The sequence below is a fragment of the Carettochelys insculpta genome, chromosome 9 (genome assembly GCF_033958435.1).
Source record: "Carettochelys insculpta isolate YL-2023 chromosome 9, ASM3395843v1, whole genome shotgun sequence".
In the NCBI taxonomy this organism is placed as follows: Eukaryota; Metazoa; Chordata; order Testudines; family Carettochelyidae; genus Carettochelys; species Carettochelys insculpta.
Window position 1 is genome coordinate 34355091 of NC_134145.1, and position 18455 is coordinate 34373545.

The 18455-nt window shown below is 41.0% G+C and overlaps 1 protein-coding gene across 5 annotated transcripts in view; it reads right to left on the bottom strand.

Moving 5' to 3' along the window:
* BCAR3 (BCAR3 adaptor protein, NSP family member) overlaps positions 1-18455 on the bottom strand; it is an 88736-nt gene that overhangs the window by 40086 nt on the left and 30195 nt on the right. For all 5 annotated transcript variants that reach the window (XM_075002964.1, XM_075002968.1, XM_075002966.1 and 2 more), the window contains one exon: positions 16678-16717. In XM_075002964.1, coding sequence (XP_074859065.1) covers positions 16678-16717 — 40 coding nt within the window. The remainder of the gene's footprint in view (positions 1-16677; positions 16718-18455) is intronic.

Sequence of the window (18455 nt, forward strand, 5' to 3'; positions counted from 1 at the left end):
TGGTGCAACCGCTATTTGAATACGGTCTCCAGTTCTGGTGCCCACAACTCAAGGATGGTTGATGAATTGGTGAGGGGTTCTGCAAAGAACCACAAGAAAGATTAAAATATTAGAAAAAACTCCTTATAGGGATAGACTAAAAGAGCTCATTTCATTTAGTGTAACAAAGCAAAGGTTACGGAGTAACAGTTACAGTTGGTGAGTACCTACACGAATGGGCCTATCAACCTAGGAGGAAAAGGCATAAGACAATCCAACAGCAAGAAGTCGAAGCTAGAAATTTTAAGTTTTCAAACTGGAAATAAGGTGTAAATTTCTAATGGTGACAGTAGTCAGTCATTGGAGCAACTTACCCAGGGTCATGGTGGAGTCACCACAACTGACCATTTTAAAATCAAGACTGGCGGTTTTTCTGAAAGATCTGCTTTTGCAGTTATGTAGGGGAAGTTCTATGGCCACAATGGTCCCTTCTGGCCTTAGAATTTATGGTGTGGTGACATGGTACTGAGACACAGGACTGGAACTGCTGATTTGTGGCCTCTCTGTATTGCACCACTGGCAAAAGAAGCCATGCTAAAGCGGGTGTAGCTGGTTGTACAAGAATTGCTATAGTGTGAGGGAATCCTCTGTCAGTGAAGAAAAGGTGCAGCAGTTCCCATGCGCTGCCACGTACCATTAAGCTATTTGCAGTCAGCATAACCTAGAACTACCTTTGGGTTGCTCTGATTTACACTGGGCTGTCTACATGATCTAGGAAAAGGAGCCAAAAAAGTGGTCTAAAGCTATTTTTTCACCATCGCATCGCTCATAAATCTTGACAGCAACCCATGCGCTGGGTCTCTGAATGTAAGAAAATAAATTTTGTGTGTCATATGCCCTCAAAGCATCAACTACAGACTTAAATCACTCCCCACCCCCTCAGATCTGGAGCTTTTACAGCCCCTTTACAACATCCTGGCCTTTCTAAGTGGCCTAAATGGCCTGCGCATAAGGGACAAAGGTCTTTTCATCATCCAGGAACTGAACTAGTGCAAGAAGTTTCAGCATTTCAATGTAATAAATGGCTCACTGAGATAATTTATAAACAATCTTATGAAAACAGAAAAATACTTGGAAGAAAGGACAAACATGCATAGCCTGGCTTCACTAAAAATCAGTTTACACACCCATGACTAAGATAATATGCTGAATCAGATGGGAAACAGTCTGTGAACTGCTCGTACTTATTCATAAAGATGTCAGCCTTGCAAATCAATTATATAAAAGGAATAGATTTCATCCCATATTGGAATCATATGTAGTTCAGCCCAAAAAAAACAAAAAAACAAACAAAACAAAAAACAAAAAACAAAACACATCCTTTTTTAGCTTGAATTCAAGCAGCAAACTATTTAAACTTTCGCATCAGCCCAGCAGGTTCTTCAGTGAAATATAAATATTCTGATCCCATTTTAGGGGTCTCGCCAAGAAAAATAACGAAAAGGCTGCATAGATAGGATATAAATGGGGAATGGAATCAAAACTAACTTCACACAGTACAATGCTCAATACCATGAGCTTCAGATTTTATATAGCATTCAATCAGTCACCATCCTGTGCTTCTGAGGGCACTGAACTTCTGACACCACAGGAGAGATATGGTGCTGCACAATACAGCAAGCATACGCAACGCCTAATCATGGTTACAAATCCTGCAGCTATACAATGGCATCCGTAGGGCTGTGAGAAAATTTGTTGTGAATGGAATCTGAAAGCAAAATTAACCAGGTAATTTTTAAAAAATATGATCTGCAGCCTCTAAACCTTGGCTGGCAACTCTCGACTTCCATATGAGAATTGCTCTTTCCCTTTAAGGCTCCCTTTTATTTATATGGGAGGAATACATAACAGTCCATTTGTATTGGCATGATGGCTATGCCACTCCTCTTTCTTCCTCGTTCTTAGTCCTGTCCCATCCCCTCTGCTAATCTTCTGAGGGAGATGCCTCTGCACAGTGACACTACCTCCCTACTTATTCACAACAGAACACCGCACATCTTTTGCAAAGTGCAGCTGCTGGGGAAGGAAGGGCAGGAAATGGAAGCGGGTAAAGGCAGTCCTGGAAACTCCTCTCCCTTACTAGCCCCTCCCTAAATTTAACTGCATGTTGACCTGAATTATATACAAAATATACAAGAGCCTGGTATCCAAATCCCACCACTTAGCGCCCATCCTGCCTGCTGCACAAAGGACAATCCTTAATGGGACTAACCTCTTCTTTCCCACACCTTCCTTCCTGTTACCTTTGCTTTTTGTAGACTCTTGTAGCTGTGGCTTCTAATCATAATTCAATAGACACAGCAACTGGAGTAATTTCACTTGTTTGCTTTGCAGTGGAGTGGTGTGGGAGAGGTCAGTGTAATTTCCTTTTTCTCTGTGTGACTTTTCTGAGGCAATATAAGAAACGTTCCCTAGCTGCCATCTATCTGGTTTTCAATACACTTTGGGGCAGATTTTCAAGGGTATTTAAGTGCCTAAGGAGGCAGATACGTGCTTAATGGGATTTTCAAAAGTGCCTAACCAAGCTATGCATCTGACTCCTTGGAAAATGTAGCTGCCTCTTGAGGCACCTAAATACCTTTGGAAATCTAGTTCAAATCTATAACTAAAACAGACCATTCTCCCACCAACACACCCTCACCTACCCCAGCAAAAGGCCGAGCAGCAATGTCTTCTCTCTTTCAGTCACCCCAACTTCTTCACTTCCTCCTGTTAAGAGCTTATGTAACAAAAACTACACAGAGGAAACTATTTGCTCTGCACCAACAATAGCGAGTGTTACTGGTCCTACAATACATAAAAACTATGCTGCAGGTTCTTAACTATGAGCATACATACAAATATACAGGCCTTTTAGAACATCTCCCTCTTCTCTTGCTTCACTCTTCTTTGATGTAATGTCTTATCGTGCCTCCCTCTGCTACATATGAGAGAATTTGTCTGTGCATCTGTTTGTTTCCCCCCGCCCCAATATCTCCTCCTTAACAGTGTGAGCTAGTACCACCAAGTTCTGTATAAAACTTCCTCTTGTCATTACTTACAAGCAAGGTTTGGTTGTGCCAGGAAAATGGCATGTCCCTAGAATGGGACTGCTTCTCATAAAACCATACAGAAGAGAAACAATCACCGAACAGGTGAAAGGGCCTAATTGGTGTGTTTTGTTTATTTCAGCTTATAACTCACTTTGATTTCTCTGTTCTCCATTCAAATCACTTAAATTCTACTTTTTATACTTAATAAAAACACTTCTGTTTATTTTCAAGCCCATTGTAAATAATTGTCACTGGAGTGGTAGGGTGGGGAAGCCACAGAGGCGTACATCTTTCGCTGATAAAAGACAGCAAACATCTTATGAGCCTTCTCTGTGTAAAACATCTATACCAACTCAGATGGATTTATTGAGGTTTTGGTCCCTTTTGAGGGTTGTGTTCCCTATAGCTGAGCCCTCCTAGAACTGCTGGGAATGGTAACCCCAAACATTGTCTTGGCTGGTGAAGACCAGAACTTCTGGACAGGGGACACCAGGCTTCTCTCAGGTCTAATTAACTTTTGTGGGGTCCTGCAGCTAGTGGACTTGGTAGGGCCAAAAATGGGGGAGGGTGTGCAGGGTGTGGGGAGGTAAGGTGAAGAAGCAGGCTGTAAAGTAGGTGAAGTAGAGGTCTGGGAGTGATGCTGCAGAGTCTGGCAGGGAGGTGGAGTGCACAAGTCTGGGGCGGAGTGGCAGGGTCTGGGAAAGATGGAGGGTGTAGGAGTGAGTTGGGGGGATCTGGGTGCGAAGCAGGGTGCAGGGGAAGCCTGGATGTGAATTGGTAGGTCTGGGATGGAGACTGCAGGAGGGGGCTGAGGAGGGATCTGGGTGAGAGGTAGGGCACAGCAGCAGGGTGTGGAGTCAGGATGGGAAGTTGGGTACATGAGCAGGCTAGGGATGGGGATGCAGAGTCTGAGTGAGGCAGGATGCAGGAGAAGATTGGGAGCGGGGGTCTGGGTGGGAGGAAGGATGTGTGAGGGAGCACAGCTCCCTGGGGGCACATGTGGCTCCACACTCCCTGGCACGGCCCCCCACTGCTCCAAATGTCCAGAATTGCAGCCAATGGGAGCAGCAGGGGAAAAGCCTCCAGGCCAGCACTTGCCTGCACTGCCATTCCCTGAGCCACAGGGAACGGGACTAGCACTGTGCAGCGCCTGGGAGCTAGGTCCAGCCCTGGTTTGCCTGGATCTGGTCTGCGAGGCTCAGGGCTTCCCTTCGGCCCACACAGAGGGGCTACAGGGTTGGAGTGCCAGGGTGAGCAAATGTTGGGTGGGTGAGCCCCAAGCCCCACAAGCTAGATCCAGGCAAGCCAAGGCTGGATCTGGCCCACAGGCTGCAAGGCTCATCACCCCTGTTCTGAACCAAGAGGACATGGTGGTGGGGTGCCCCAGAAGGAAGGTAGATGGGCTCAGTGACATGATCAGAATATCAGGTAACACCTCCAAGGGGACCTCTCTGTGATCAAACCCATACCCTTTGGGCAGATTTTCTTTCATTGTCATCACAATTGGTTTACATTCTCTATCAGCCCTTGTATCCGGTCTCCTCATCACCCTCTCTGTTGTTACAGCATCATGCTACAAAACACGGGGAAAAGCAACATCAGCCTCAAAGGATGGCTCCTTGAATGGTTCCACTGCCTGAAATTATTACCTTAACCTGTCTAGCAACAAATTACATTCTAACTCCCCCTTGTGGCTCAGAAAATATTAAAAACATTCTGCAAAATCTATTGCAGGAAAGTAATGCTGCAATCTGTTCCTCCTACTACTATGAAAGGGTAAAGCACAGGATCTTGTTTTTCTACAATAAACTGAACTATTGTTGACTTCTTCTCGAACAAGTATTGATGACAGAATAAGACAAAACCATTACCAAGTCCATGTCAGGAATGGATTTCTTGGATGATGTAATCCACTCACATGGATTGAGCTACTATCCTTCACCATCAAAACAACCCTCATTGAGCAGCGGAAATGTTTTGAAGAACAAACCATGTTAAGATAAAAGCAACACTCACTGAACAGGAGAAACGTTTTGAAGAACAAACCAGGATTATTACCTCCCTTTCTTTAAAGCTGTCTGCCCTTTTCGGTCACAATGGTGTCAAGGCTGAACATTCTATGAAATTCAGCACGTAGCACAGAAACTAGGTACCATCTGTGACAAAAAATGCAAGCTTTTAACTCCACTCCTTACATTAAGTTTAATAGGCACTGGATCAAGTCAATATATTTTGGCTTGCATTTCAATCATGCAAAAGACAATGGTCTTCAATAAAAACTTATTTTGTAGGGTGCAGGTTTATGAACCACAAATACAATTTTCTGCAGTGTCGTTCTTTAAAAGTAAGCCTCGTCCACGATTTCTAATTTCTTTGAAAACCTGTGTTCCTTGCAAGTTGTGTGTATGCTTGGCCACTCAGGAGACATTCAAACACTGCCCAGCTGATTAGCATAGTGCCTACAGATAGGTTTTGTATTTCTACTGGTGGTGTACATTTGCACATGCCTTAGTACACAAAATTTATTCCACATCTAGATGGAAAAAATTCATACAAAAATGGAAAAGATTAGAAGGAACACTGGTGGTCACTCTACTGTTACCCATAATTTTGCCTCATTGGCAATAGCATTGTGATTCAAATACATTATTAACAGAAGTGTATAGGACACTCAGCATTTTGGAGGCCATAAATGTGGACATTTTGAAGAAAAATAAAAGGACACTCCAACTTCTTCCAGTGAATTACATTGGAGGATTAAGTGCACTGTCATAAAAATCTGGACAGTCCCTGATACATAGAAACAGGTGGCATGTTTAATAGACATACAGACTTTATCGGATAGCATTTACAGTTAAGATTTATGCTTTATCTCACGTTCCTGGAACAAGTCTTCCCCCAAAAAAGGAGCACTTATGACCAAATCCAGGTATATACAAGAATGGAAATTGGCTTGCAAAACTGTTGTTTACTACAAAAAGATGACCAAAAAGAGATGTGTGGCTTTTACTGCAGAACAGGGAGAGACGTTTGATGCCTTTACACAGATTAAAGTTGCAGAAGAGAAAGTTGGTGGACTTAGCATTTAAGATTTAGAAGTTCCTGATTTCTACCACTAGATCTGATTCACTTTCTCCAGCTATAAAAATGAGTTGATAATAGTTACCCATGACATAGAGGTGAGGGGAGTATTAGTTGATGGATGAAAGCGTCACCTGAACTCGGAGTAGGCCTATTGGCGCCAAGGCATCATAGAACCTGGAGCAATATACTTTTATAGGTGGATTGATTTTCAGCTCAAAGCTCAGCTCTGGCAATTTTAGTGAATGAAAAAGCTTTGATGCTTCAGGATCAAACAGAAGTTAGGGTTAATGATTAAAAATAAATAAAATTAGAACGTGGTTATTAATAGAATCAGAGATTTATAATGAAACTACAGAGATAAGATTATTCTTTAACATGCAACCCTGGAAGATAAATGATAGGTCACAGAAACATCATTTTAAGCACAGCCTAACTGGCAAAATTACAGCACTATGTAAGAATAGGCATTGTGCCATACACCGGAGTCACCTGCACCAGTAACACAAGTGGAGAGAAATAATACAAGAGTCAGCACTATACAAATATCTTACAAAGAAAGGTGGGGTTAGATTTCTAAGAATAATGACCAGGATTTACTCGAGTTAGAACTCATGGGTGTAGGGGACTGGACTTGATGACCTCTGAAGATTCTTTTTCGTCCTCTGAGTCTACAAACGATGATTATCACTCCAAAAGAGAGAAAATTCTAATACCTACCATGAATTTAAAATCAGATCTTAGTGAGAAAAATAGCCAGGAACATCCGGGCATGGAAAAATAAAAAGCAACTAGTGCAAGAAACTGAATTGCCAAGCATGAATTAGACATGACAGGAAATTGTGTTCTATATACACAGGGGAAGCCCTACTTCTTATATATCCTCTGAGGAGAAAAAAAAAACTGGCTTGGATTTATACATAACAAAAAGGAATGTATGTTAATTACAATTTTCCAACTTTCTACACATTGAACTGATGCCAACCATGCTGTCAAAAACTGTGACTATACCACAGAAACCTATATTTACATGGGTAAAATTCCACTAACACTCATGAACACTATTCGACTGATTAATTAAAGGGTTTTTCATGAACTTCAATAAAGGGTGTAAGACACAAAGGCACCTAAGGGAATTCTCTCTAATTGCCATTACATTTCAATGGGAATCTAATTCCCTTAAAGCTCTTTGGAAAATCCCAGTTGAACAACTTCTCCAAATACACAGGACTGATAGCGCTTTTAGGGGAAACAGTAGACATATTATACATGTTTAAAAATAGGAAATAGTCATCCTAAGTAGAAATACAAGATATATATGGGTCCAAAAATGTTTAATATCATAGCAATCATTTTTTCACTTTGCTTCTGAAAAACACACTCATTCCACCACAGAGATAAAAGCTTTAAAAGTCTTCTGACAGCCACACTGGAAGTGATTGACTGTTGCTATAAACCATTTAAGTGATTATCGTTTCTCAAGGATCTTTATTTACCAAAAGTGAAAAAACCTCTCTATTCAGCACCATTCTACCAACCTACACTAGAGGGCAATGCATACCATCAGGCACTCCTCAAGTATCAAATTTTCAATTTTTTTTTTTTGGGTCTGAAGACAAAAATGAACTGACTCAACAACAGTCTACAGTCTGTTCTTTATGGACTGTTTAGTGATCCACAACGAGGTTGCGTTAAAAGTCACATTTTTAGGTGAAGTTTTGTTGAAAAGTAAATGTTCTCCAAAAAGCTTCCTGATGTGACATTAGGAAACAGCCTCCACACCAGTGGGTTTCTTCCAGTTTGACAGGTTGTTTGTAGTTACCACAGAAGCCTCGTAAAGTATGCTTAATCAGGTACATGGGAGGTTTTTCAGATTTCTACTTATGAAGGCATATCCCACATGCTGCCGATTCCTTTATTTGCACTCTGACCTGCTGCTGGCGCCTCTATTGCAACAGGGGCAAAGAAACAAATATTAAAAAAAAAACAAAAAACCAAAAACAAAAACCACAACTGGATCTGAAAGAAATCCTCCTGCTGCTCGGTGCTAACAAATTCTATTGAAGTTTCAACCCCAACTCTGATTCTTAATAGATAACGTTCACGGACAGGGTTAGAAATTTGGCTCACAAGTCATAACATGCCTCTTACTGTGCAAGTCTCCTGAAGACAACATTAAAAGAGACGCTTGTTTTATCAGCATGAGCAGGTCTAGATGGTATAGTTAAGAGTTTTTACAGAATATGCAGTTTTCTCGAAGGGGTGAGGCTTCTGTAAAAGATGATCACTATATCTCAAAGAATCTTCAGTGCCAAAATAAAGGGATTCTTCCCCAACTTAATATTTGTGAAAAAAATCTTTTCTTCCTGCTATTCTCATGGAATTCATTCCAAATAGTCTTTTTGGTGTGTGAATAAGTGACCAACAATGGCAAGAAACCATGATTACCATTACGGTCCATAAAAGAGCCAGACAGCTGCAAAAACAAATTGTTTAATTTGGGAAAAGTGATACAAGGTTCGGTCTATACAGCATTTTGATTTATCACTCAGTCAATGTCCTGACATGTGCCACAGTGCTTCCTGCAGGTGAAAACACTGTATAAAATACTGGAATGTACTAGAAAGCTACAGAGAAAGCAGACTGATGTGAGAGACTGATGTCAAGCAAAGTTTTGTTTCAAGGCACCTTAGGGTTAAGCTTTCAAAACACAGTGTGGCTCTTGGGCAAATCTCATGAGTAAGATGCAATAAAACCTACAGAAGACAATACAGTTAGGTGATATGGGGCTAGGGCAAGCAGGTGTAATTTCCCACAGGGCAGAACTGAACCTGGGAACTCTAGAGCTTAGTACAGGAGACTCCACAGTTTGAGCTAAAAGACAGCTGGCTCTCAGCTAAGGCTGTGAAGGAGACTCATTCTTTTTCTCTGTAAGTGGTCTAGGTGCCACTACATGGGACAGTGAACCACACTTAGCTGTGTGGCTTACACAGGCACAACTCATTTTCAAATGGAGGGTCACAAATGAAGGATAAAAGCAGTATAGCTGTAACTTCCTTCTGGCAGTGGTGTAACCGTTTCCTCACACTGATGTCTAAATATAAACTTTGTGACCATACTCAGCAGACAGACAGATTTTGTAACTCTTTCCACTGAAGCTTTAACACCCATTTCCACAGTAAGCCCACTACTCATCACTGACACATTAAATTATCATTTCCGTCACTATCAGCACACAGCATGGAAACACGACACAATATTTTCATGTAAGGTGGCATTTAATCCATTCTTCCGTCTTCTCACCCTCTCCTAGCTACAGTAAGAAAATAAACACTTTATTTTTCAATGCAACCCTAAAAGATCTTTTTATTGGACAGGGAGTGATGAGTGGCTATATTTAGCTCAAACAAATCTGACTGCAAGAGCTCAAACACAGTCCTGTTACACATTTGCAGCTGGCATCGTTTGATCCAAACCCCCTCCCCCACAGGGGATGGAGTTTGTTCTATAGATGTGCAGACTCAGGCAAAAAACCCCTACGCAGACAGCCAATGGATTCATTATTTGGTTCATAAAACTTGTAAAAATCTCCCAGTGTACAACGTTCTATTGTTTTTATAGAGCTCTCTCATGACTTTGTTAGCAGCCTAACTCAAAGTAGACTGGCCTGTTTTCACTTCTGGAATAAAAGGGTATTCTGAAAGAGCCCTTTAACTGTGGCCATGGTTTCAGCAGTATTGTGAGCACAAAGGAAGAGCTGAAGTCATGCTGCCAATTTTCAGTATTCGGGCTCCAGCACACCAGTACATTTTCCCCCACTTGGAACTGATTTTTCCATAATTAGCTCTCTTTTTATCAACTGGATGACATAATACATCGCTGCTCAAGATGCAGTGAGCTGCCATTTTTGAACTTTAATTTAGATTCAAGTATGAGAAACTCTACAACATGCCTGCAGATTATTCTTTGAAAAACATTTTTAAAGGATTAATCTTACAAATGAGCAGTCTAAAATTATCTGCTCATGTGTCACTGAACAGCATTAGCAGAAAGGAAAAACTAACTCCTTTTGCTGTCACTCTGGGTAGAGCATTTTCCAGACAGCTCCCTCAATAGACCTTCTAAATGCAACTAATTCTTTACTTCAGCTCCAGACTACAGAGTTGGGCAAGGAAAGACAAAGGTCAGATGAAAAAGGAAAATGACACCACAAACCTACAGAAGTGTACTGAACTACACATTATAAACATCTCCATCTTCAGCGTGCAGCTCTCAGTGCATGTGACTGACACCTCTATGCTCTGTGGATTGTGCAGGCTCTTGGCATACTGTCATTTTCTTGAATCCAGCAAGCAATTCTACAATGAATTGACCTCCATTCTATTTTAAAAATCTCAATTGCAGTTGGTTTGGGGAAAATGTTTGTCATTTTCAAACAGGAACACTTTTTCAATCAAGTGCTCCACGGAACAAGCCTAAGTAAACTCAGACGAGCACACATGCATACTAGAAAAGCTGCATCAAAATACACCTGTATCCTGGCAAGGATCAGAGTCGTGCACAGTCCCCTTGGATGGTGTAGGTCAGATGCTATAAATCAGTGTAACTCCACCAAAGTTCATGCAACTATGCTGATTTACAGCAGCTGAGGTTGTGCCTAATGGAATTCTACAAATAACCTACATTAACTTCCCAGAAAGGAGCTTATGGTTCGACCCCCTTTCTGGTTCAGAGTGTGCATGTGCATAAATAAGTAAACTACTGTAAATTTTAGGTCCTTTCCCTGCTACATCCCTCATCCCTTCGCACTTCCTGTCACAACATATTTGCAGAGCTGTTCCTGGGGAAATTCTGCACCATTGTGCAATGCAGAATTTGCCCAGAATTAATATTCTGGGCAAAATTTAATTTCCCCCACTCCAGCAGAACTCGGGGCGCAGAGCTGCTGGCTCCCACTAGGGGACACTGGACAGCAGGGCCCCAGCTCCTCAGCTCACTGCCAGGATGAAGGGTGAGTCCGAGGGCTTCCAGAACACTGTGAATGAAGGAGACAGCAGCTAGGGCACTCCATAAAAATCTGGTCTGACTAGCATCATGCTGTGACTCCCTCTGATCCCTGGGCTTACGGAGAGGGGATGCAGGTGTCAGGCCCTGCAGCTTGGGTCTGGAGGAAAGGGAGGGGTGTGTGTGGGTGCACATGCACGCATGTACAAAGGTCCAGGCTGGCAGAGGCCCCTCAGCTGGGGTCTAGAGGGAGAGGGGTGCAGGTGTTTGGCCCTGCAGCTGGGCTCCGGGGGAAATGGGTACAGGTATCTGGGCCAAAGGGGTCACACGCAGTCTTCTACAGCATTGACCAAATACCCGGCTCCCGTTATACATAGAGATGCTTCCAGCACCTCCAGATCCCCTTCTCTCAGCACCCCTCACCTCCAAAATCCTCCAACTGTCCCCTCCCCAAACTGCCCTTTCCCCTCCCTCTGCAGGGTCCTCTCTTCAGAAACTTCTATGTAGTAACCCTAGGGGCACAGAATGAAAACATGAGAATCAACTAAAAGACCAGAGGGGCAGAGTCTTCCCTGAACTCGTGGCCATCTGGCTTACGTGACCCACCCAGACTGAGGCACCCAGCCAAAGCACAACAGAGAAACAGGAACTCGGTTGTCACAGAGGTTTCTTAAACACTACTGTTGGGCGAAAAAAGAAATGTTGCCTTTGTTGTCACAGAAATAACAGCAATTCTGAAATAAATTGCCCACATAATTGAAACTGGGATTTTTTTGTGTTATGTGGACTTCTATGACGTTTTAGAAGAGCTGCAGTTGGTGGAAACCAGCTTTCACTCCGCGTTCTGATTGCACATGGCTATGATAGCATCTGGGTGGCACCAGGAGTGTGCAGACTATTGGAACTCCCATTATACACTACTTTTATGCCAGAATAGATGAGAATAGACTCAAGTGACAGCTCTTTTTCCCAAAGGGTGCGTCTACGCTTGCATGCCGCTTTTGAAAGAGGTATTGAAGTGAGGTATAAATTTGCATATTTGGCACCTCAATTGCATATTCTAATTTCAAAAGAGCTTCTTTCGAAAGAAGAAAGGCAGTGTAGATGCTGCTCTTTCAAAAGTAAACCCATCTTCTAAAGAATCCTTCTTCCCAGTGTTAGGAAGAAGGGGATTTTGAAAACTGGGGGGGGGGCCTTTCGGAAGGTCCTGTCTCCACAAGGGGCACTTTCAAATTGCCCCCGCCACCATTATGCTAATGAGACACTGCATATTCATGGATGCACCTCATTAGCATCTTTCAAACCCATTCGGAAGGGGCTCATGTAGACCCAGCCAAAGTGTTTACAATCCAAACAACCTGATAAACAATGGAAGAAAATGTAGTATGAATGAATGGTTTCAATTTAGATCTGATTATGGTTAACATGATACTTTATGTCTAGGTACTTATATTTAAGATTATTTCCAACCTTCTAATTTAACACTTTGCAGTGGGACAGTCTAAATGTCTATAAACCTGTCCTTGCCTGTAATCCTGGCTGGTAAACCCTCTTGATAAATTGAGCAGCACACAGGTCCACCAACGTATCTACATCATGTGCATTTATTGTCTCCTGGTTAAGATCCAGGTATAATTCAACCATACGGTAGCATTATGAGGAACATTCTTTCTGCTCCTTGGTTTAACTTTTTATACTGCCCGGTTTCCTTTCTTGGCTCTCCAGCTGGTGAGTTAATTACCTAATTAACTCATCTAAGTACTTCCTGTTACCTTCATCCCACAGCGTCCCTAAGGCTGTTTAGGCTTCAGTTGGTATTTCGGGATTCACAGGCATCCGGAAATAGCAACTCCATGGCTTTTCCCCACACTCGAAACAGGAGCAATATTCTAAACACGGTATTCCAGTTCCACTACCTCTCGTTGTGAGAGGGTAATGGAACCTTCAAAATAGGCCCTTATTTTGAACTTTGGTGCTGTCTGGATGGCTTCAAGTTTAAAATAAGGTATCTTGAAATAATTTATATAATTTGAATTGTGTCAAATTGTGTAAATTATTTCAAGATATAACTGCAGTCTAAAGGTAGCCTAAGTGACTTAGGCTTAGTTTACATTAAGGAGTTAAGTTGATTGAAGATGTGCAATTCTAGCTACAGCAACTGCATAGCTAGAATCGATGTATCTGCAATCGACTAACCTGGCCGTCTACACAGAGGGAGGTTGAGGGGAGAAACTCTCCCACAGACCTCCCTTACTACTCATGATGTCATGATACAGGGGTTGACTGCTGATCCCAGATAGTTCGATTCGTGCATCTCTACCAGGCACTTGATCTTCCTGTTAGTGTTGACATACCTTAGGTGCCAGCCACAGGGCCCAAATGAAACAGCTTACATAGCACCTTGTCACAGGGCTACAGTGGTGTTTTCTTGCATGCATCAGACAGTCTGGTCTGACGAAAATTCTCTTGCTTGCAGCTAGAACTTCCAGGATCCTATCTAAGCTGATATTAAATATCAACACAATGAAATGCGCATGGTGCTCTTTTTATTGATTTTTTTCACCTTCCTCATTTTATTTACTTCTAAGGGTTAATTTTGTTGCTTCTGTCTTATCAGTGCCACTTCCTTCTATAACAGGCTTGCATCACAGATTGTCAGATAAGAGGAGGTGAGGTAACTAATGGAAAATCTCGAGTGTGTTTCAATTCCATGAGCTCAAGGTGAGCAAATTAAGACTTTGTGCTTCTTGTCAAATACACTTGCAAAGTGCAAACTGCAGTAGGGATGTAGGACCACAGCTGGATGCTGGAGGAACCCTCTGTACCGAACTTGGAGACTTTACAGGGGTTATTGTTTTGCAGTTTACAAATACCACCCGCTACCGATAGCATCTTTTATCCAAGGACTTTTACAAACATTAACATATTAACACCTGGTGACATAAAGCAAGCTGTCAAGAAGCACAATGAAATCAACTGAGAAGACACAAAAAACATGCAAAAAAAACAAAACAAAAATATTTTTAAATGTTTAAAAATGACATTGAAAGAAAATTAATGATTAGCTGCTACTGAGATGTTTCTTCCTTTGTGCAGCAAGATCAAGAGGGAGGTCAAAGCTAATCTGAAAATAACTTTTATTATCTGAAATTAAATAAAGCACAAGGCATTGCTTTGGGTAGGTCCCATACAAATAGCTATAATTTCTTATTCCAATATGTATGTTTTAAATAGCTATTTAGAATCCACAGGATTTTTCCTTTAGGGAATTTTTATTCTAAGACAAGTCAAATTCTAGGCCTAAGATAATACTTGACAATTCATTAAAATGAGGGAGAAAGGAAGTTGAATAAATGGGGTACAATACCCTCCTCCTGTTTTACAAACATGTCCCCCCACAATGCTACAATGCGCTGGCTCTAAAATCTTAATTATTAACAAACACCTCAACTATTGACAAAAGTATGGGGCCTGTTCCTGCTGGAATGGTTACAAGTACTAGAAATCGTGCTTAGTCTATTACCTTTTCACAGCATGACTTCCTATTACCAAGCACTTTGGTGAATGACCAGCATAGAGCCTTGTCTTCCTCCCTACTAGGGTCATTGATTCTAAGGCTGAAAGGAACCACTGTGATCGTGTAGTTTCATCCACATGCGATACAAGCCATAGAAATAATCCCCATTTGAACTATACCATCTTGATTTAAAATTTCCAGTGATGGACAATCCATCACACCCTTTGGTAAATTGTTCCAGTGATTAACTACCATTGTCCAAAATTAAGCCTTTTTTCCCCCAATCTAAATTTGTCTAATTTCAAAGTCTAGCCGTTGGATCATGCTATAAATTTTCGCTGCTAGACTGAAGAGCCCATTGTCAAATATTTGTTCCCAATATAGGTCCTTATAGACTGTAATCCAGTCAGCCCTGAACCTTCTCTTAGGTAACCTAAATAGAAACAGCTCCCCAGGATCTACCACTATCAGGCCTGTTTGCCACTTCTTTAATCATTCTCCAGGCTCTTTTCTGAACACTTTAAAGTTTATCAGCATCCTCCTTGAATGGTAGATATGAGGCTGGGACACAGTATTCCAGCAACAACTATGCTGGCACCAAACACAAAGCTGAAATAACGGCTTTCCTCCTACTTTAGAGTCCCCTGTTTATGCATCCCAGGATAGCACTAGCCTTTTTGTTCACAGTATCACACTGGAAACTCATGTTCTACCATATCCCCAAGTCTCTTTCAGAGGCCTAGCTGCTGAGGATAGTGTTCCTAATGTGAAAGAATGCCCTACATTCTTTGTTCCTAGATACCTAACTTTAATATGTATGTATTAAAATGCAAATTACTTGCACGTCTTACCAAGTGATCCAAATCATTCCATCAGTGAACTCTCCCCCAATTTTTGGTGTCATCTGAAAATTTATCAGTGAGGATTTTGTCTTCCATGCTATTAATGAGAATAATGAATAGTGCAGGTCCAAGAACTGATCCATTTGTGACCCTCTGGAAAAAACAACTGCTCAATGATGACTCCCCAGGTATCTGCAGCAACTATAGGATTCTGGGAGCAAGGATGGGAACAGGTGGGCGTTTTTGCCCATCAGCCCAGGTAAGCATAAGGTTCTCAACAGGGACATACCACATACACCCTGGAGATGAATACATGGCTGCCAAGATGTATCAACAGGACAGCTTCAGCTTCCTTCACTGTGGAATGCTGTTCCAGATAGGAAAACTTCTGGGAAAGAGGAACATCTTTGCACACCAACTCCCCAGCACAGAAATGCTTCAAACTAAATTCAAAGGGACCACATGACAAAAGCCCACAAGCAGGATTTTTTTAAGGTGACTTTAATAGAGGGCTAAATGTTGTGAAGGAAAATTACAATAGGGTCATAGGAACAAGAGGAATTACAGTGGGGAAAGGCGCTCCATATTTTAGATATCTAAACAGGAATGTAAGGAGTATGGGTGAACAAAGTTGAAGAATTAGCCCATAAGTTATTATTTAATTTTTGGTGGGATAAATCTCATGTCTGGAACATTAAGATATAGCCCATTTATTTCCAACCAGTCTACCTCTCACCATTGGTGGAGAATAAACTTTTTGAGATATGACATTTCTTCCTTTACTGCTCCAAAGGTCCCATCTCCCACTGAAATACGTGGAATCGTTTAACCAATTAAATACAATTTAAAGAAAAAAGGAGTTACGAAAACAGAGAATATTCATAATTTAAAGAGGCCTCTGAATATTTTCCTACAAAGGAACCAGTCCTTGGTGGTCAAGCTGATTACCAAGTACTCAGCATACTCTATTTTCAAAAAGTGTTTGCTTCACTCAGTATAAGAAGGGTTTCTCTTCCCTCCCCCCGTCTGAAAAATTTGACTGCAGTACCATTCGATTGCATTGGACCAGAAACTGAAAACAGATTAATAATTGATTATGGCTGATTACATATGCTGTAAGATACTTGGCAAAGGACTTTACAGTTCTTAAGTGATTCTGTACCTTCACATATTCCATAGCTGGATCCAGAATATTCTGATCTCTGAAAAGGAAAAAACAGTAGTGAATCAAATGTTTTCTTATGCCAAAGAGATGCTTTCAAGAGTAACAAGTTAAAATGGGTATTGTTAAACTAGAACCTAGGGAAAAAAAATCGACATTTTGTTACTCCAATGACTCATGCTCTCTCTACTAGAATATATGCAGCCTTGTTTCCCTCCTGAATATCACTACTGCAGTCTATTAATTCATTTGAAAACTCATTACATTTTTCAACAAAGAAAATCTTGAGATCAGAATTTCAACAGATAGCTAAAAATAGCTATGTGTCTACACTTTGCAATCTTAAAAGCTTTCTAAATTCCATGAAAATTATGCAAATGAAAGGCATTAGCTAATTTAGAATGAGGAAGATAGCTTTCTTCATGGAAAGACCTGAAAGCAAAATCATTTGTCTGACTGCTTGAATGCCTTGGAAAACATTTTTCTCCCTAAAGTTGAGATAATCACTGGTAGGATTTCCATTTGCTAAATTTACTTGTGATCATATTCAAGTAATGAATATAAATCACACTCAAGAAATAAAAAGGCAGTTTTCTGAGTGCTTCTCAATTCAAATGAAGAAAAACAGAGCAAGTTTTTAAATTGATGCTAGCCCTACAACTTGTCTGGAGAAGACACAGATAATGCAAGAACATGGAAAGTACAACATCTTTCAGTTTCATGTTAAAGCTTGAATGTGGGATATGGGAGTTAGATTATAAATACAATTTTAAGAAACTAATATGGTTGTATAAGAAACTAATATGGTTGTAACAAAGCGTGCAAGAACCACAACTAAGCCACAGTATAATCACTGTAGTAATTACTTGCTTTAGACATAGAACATCAAATCAATAGGACTATTTTTTTTCCTCTTGGACAGTCTTCTTGCTATCTTCCCATATACACAAATGGCAAATATTCCCAGAGGTGTAGAAACCTAGACGATGGTCCACGCATCACAATTACAGTTCTTTCTACAAAATGCAATTAATAAAACCGCAAGTACTTACACAATTTTCAGAAAAAGACTGGATTACAAAAACTACAAGTTGTGCTAGGGTTGTTTCTGTATGACTTAAAGGGTAGCGTTCCCCTTAAAAAGCCTTTAGAACTAAACAAAGAGCAATCGCTAAAGGAAGATGACGGTCTCACCAACCCCATAAAATGTAAATTTATATAAGGCTACTGACATGACTTAAGTTCTCGTGTATTTCATAGAATCTCCAATATTCCAACTCTCCGCACTCAGGGCTTCGGCCTGGCAGATTTAAAAATATTTACTGGATCACAGTTCTGGAAAGCTCTGGTTAAATGTAAGTCCTTGCTACTGATCATATTACATGTGGAAACAGCATCTTGCACAGTTGGGTGTTATTATGATATAATGCTTGTAATGTAATATGCAACTTCAAAATGCATAGGAGTTGAATTTCTCTGGAATCAGTCTGACTTGGAATTACCTGCCTATAATTTATTTTCTACAATGGGGGAAATTTAGTTGCCAGGCTGATATCAGTAACTGCTATTGTTCATCATCCAAAGACCCAAAAATCACATTCCCAGCAAAGATAATGTGCGTTGCTGCTGAGTTCAGTGGGACTAGGATTTGTCTCAATGTACAAACCTACTTTTTAATAAGTGACTTATTAAGTTGGAAAAGAAACAATGATACACATCCATGCTGACTTGATGACTTGTTAACACTGGTCCTACACTTGACAAGTACTTCTTTTGTT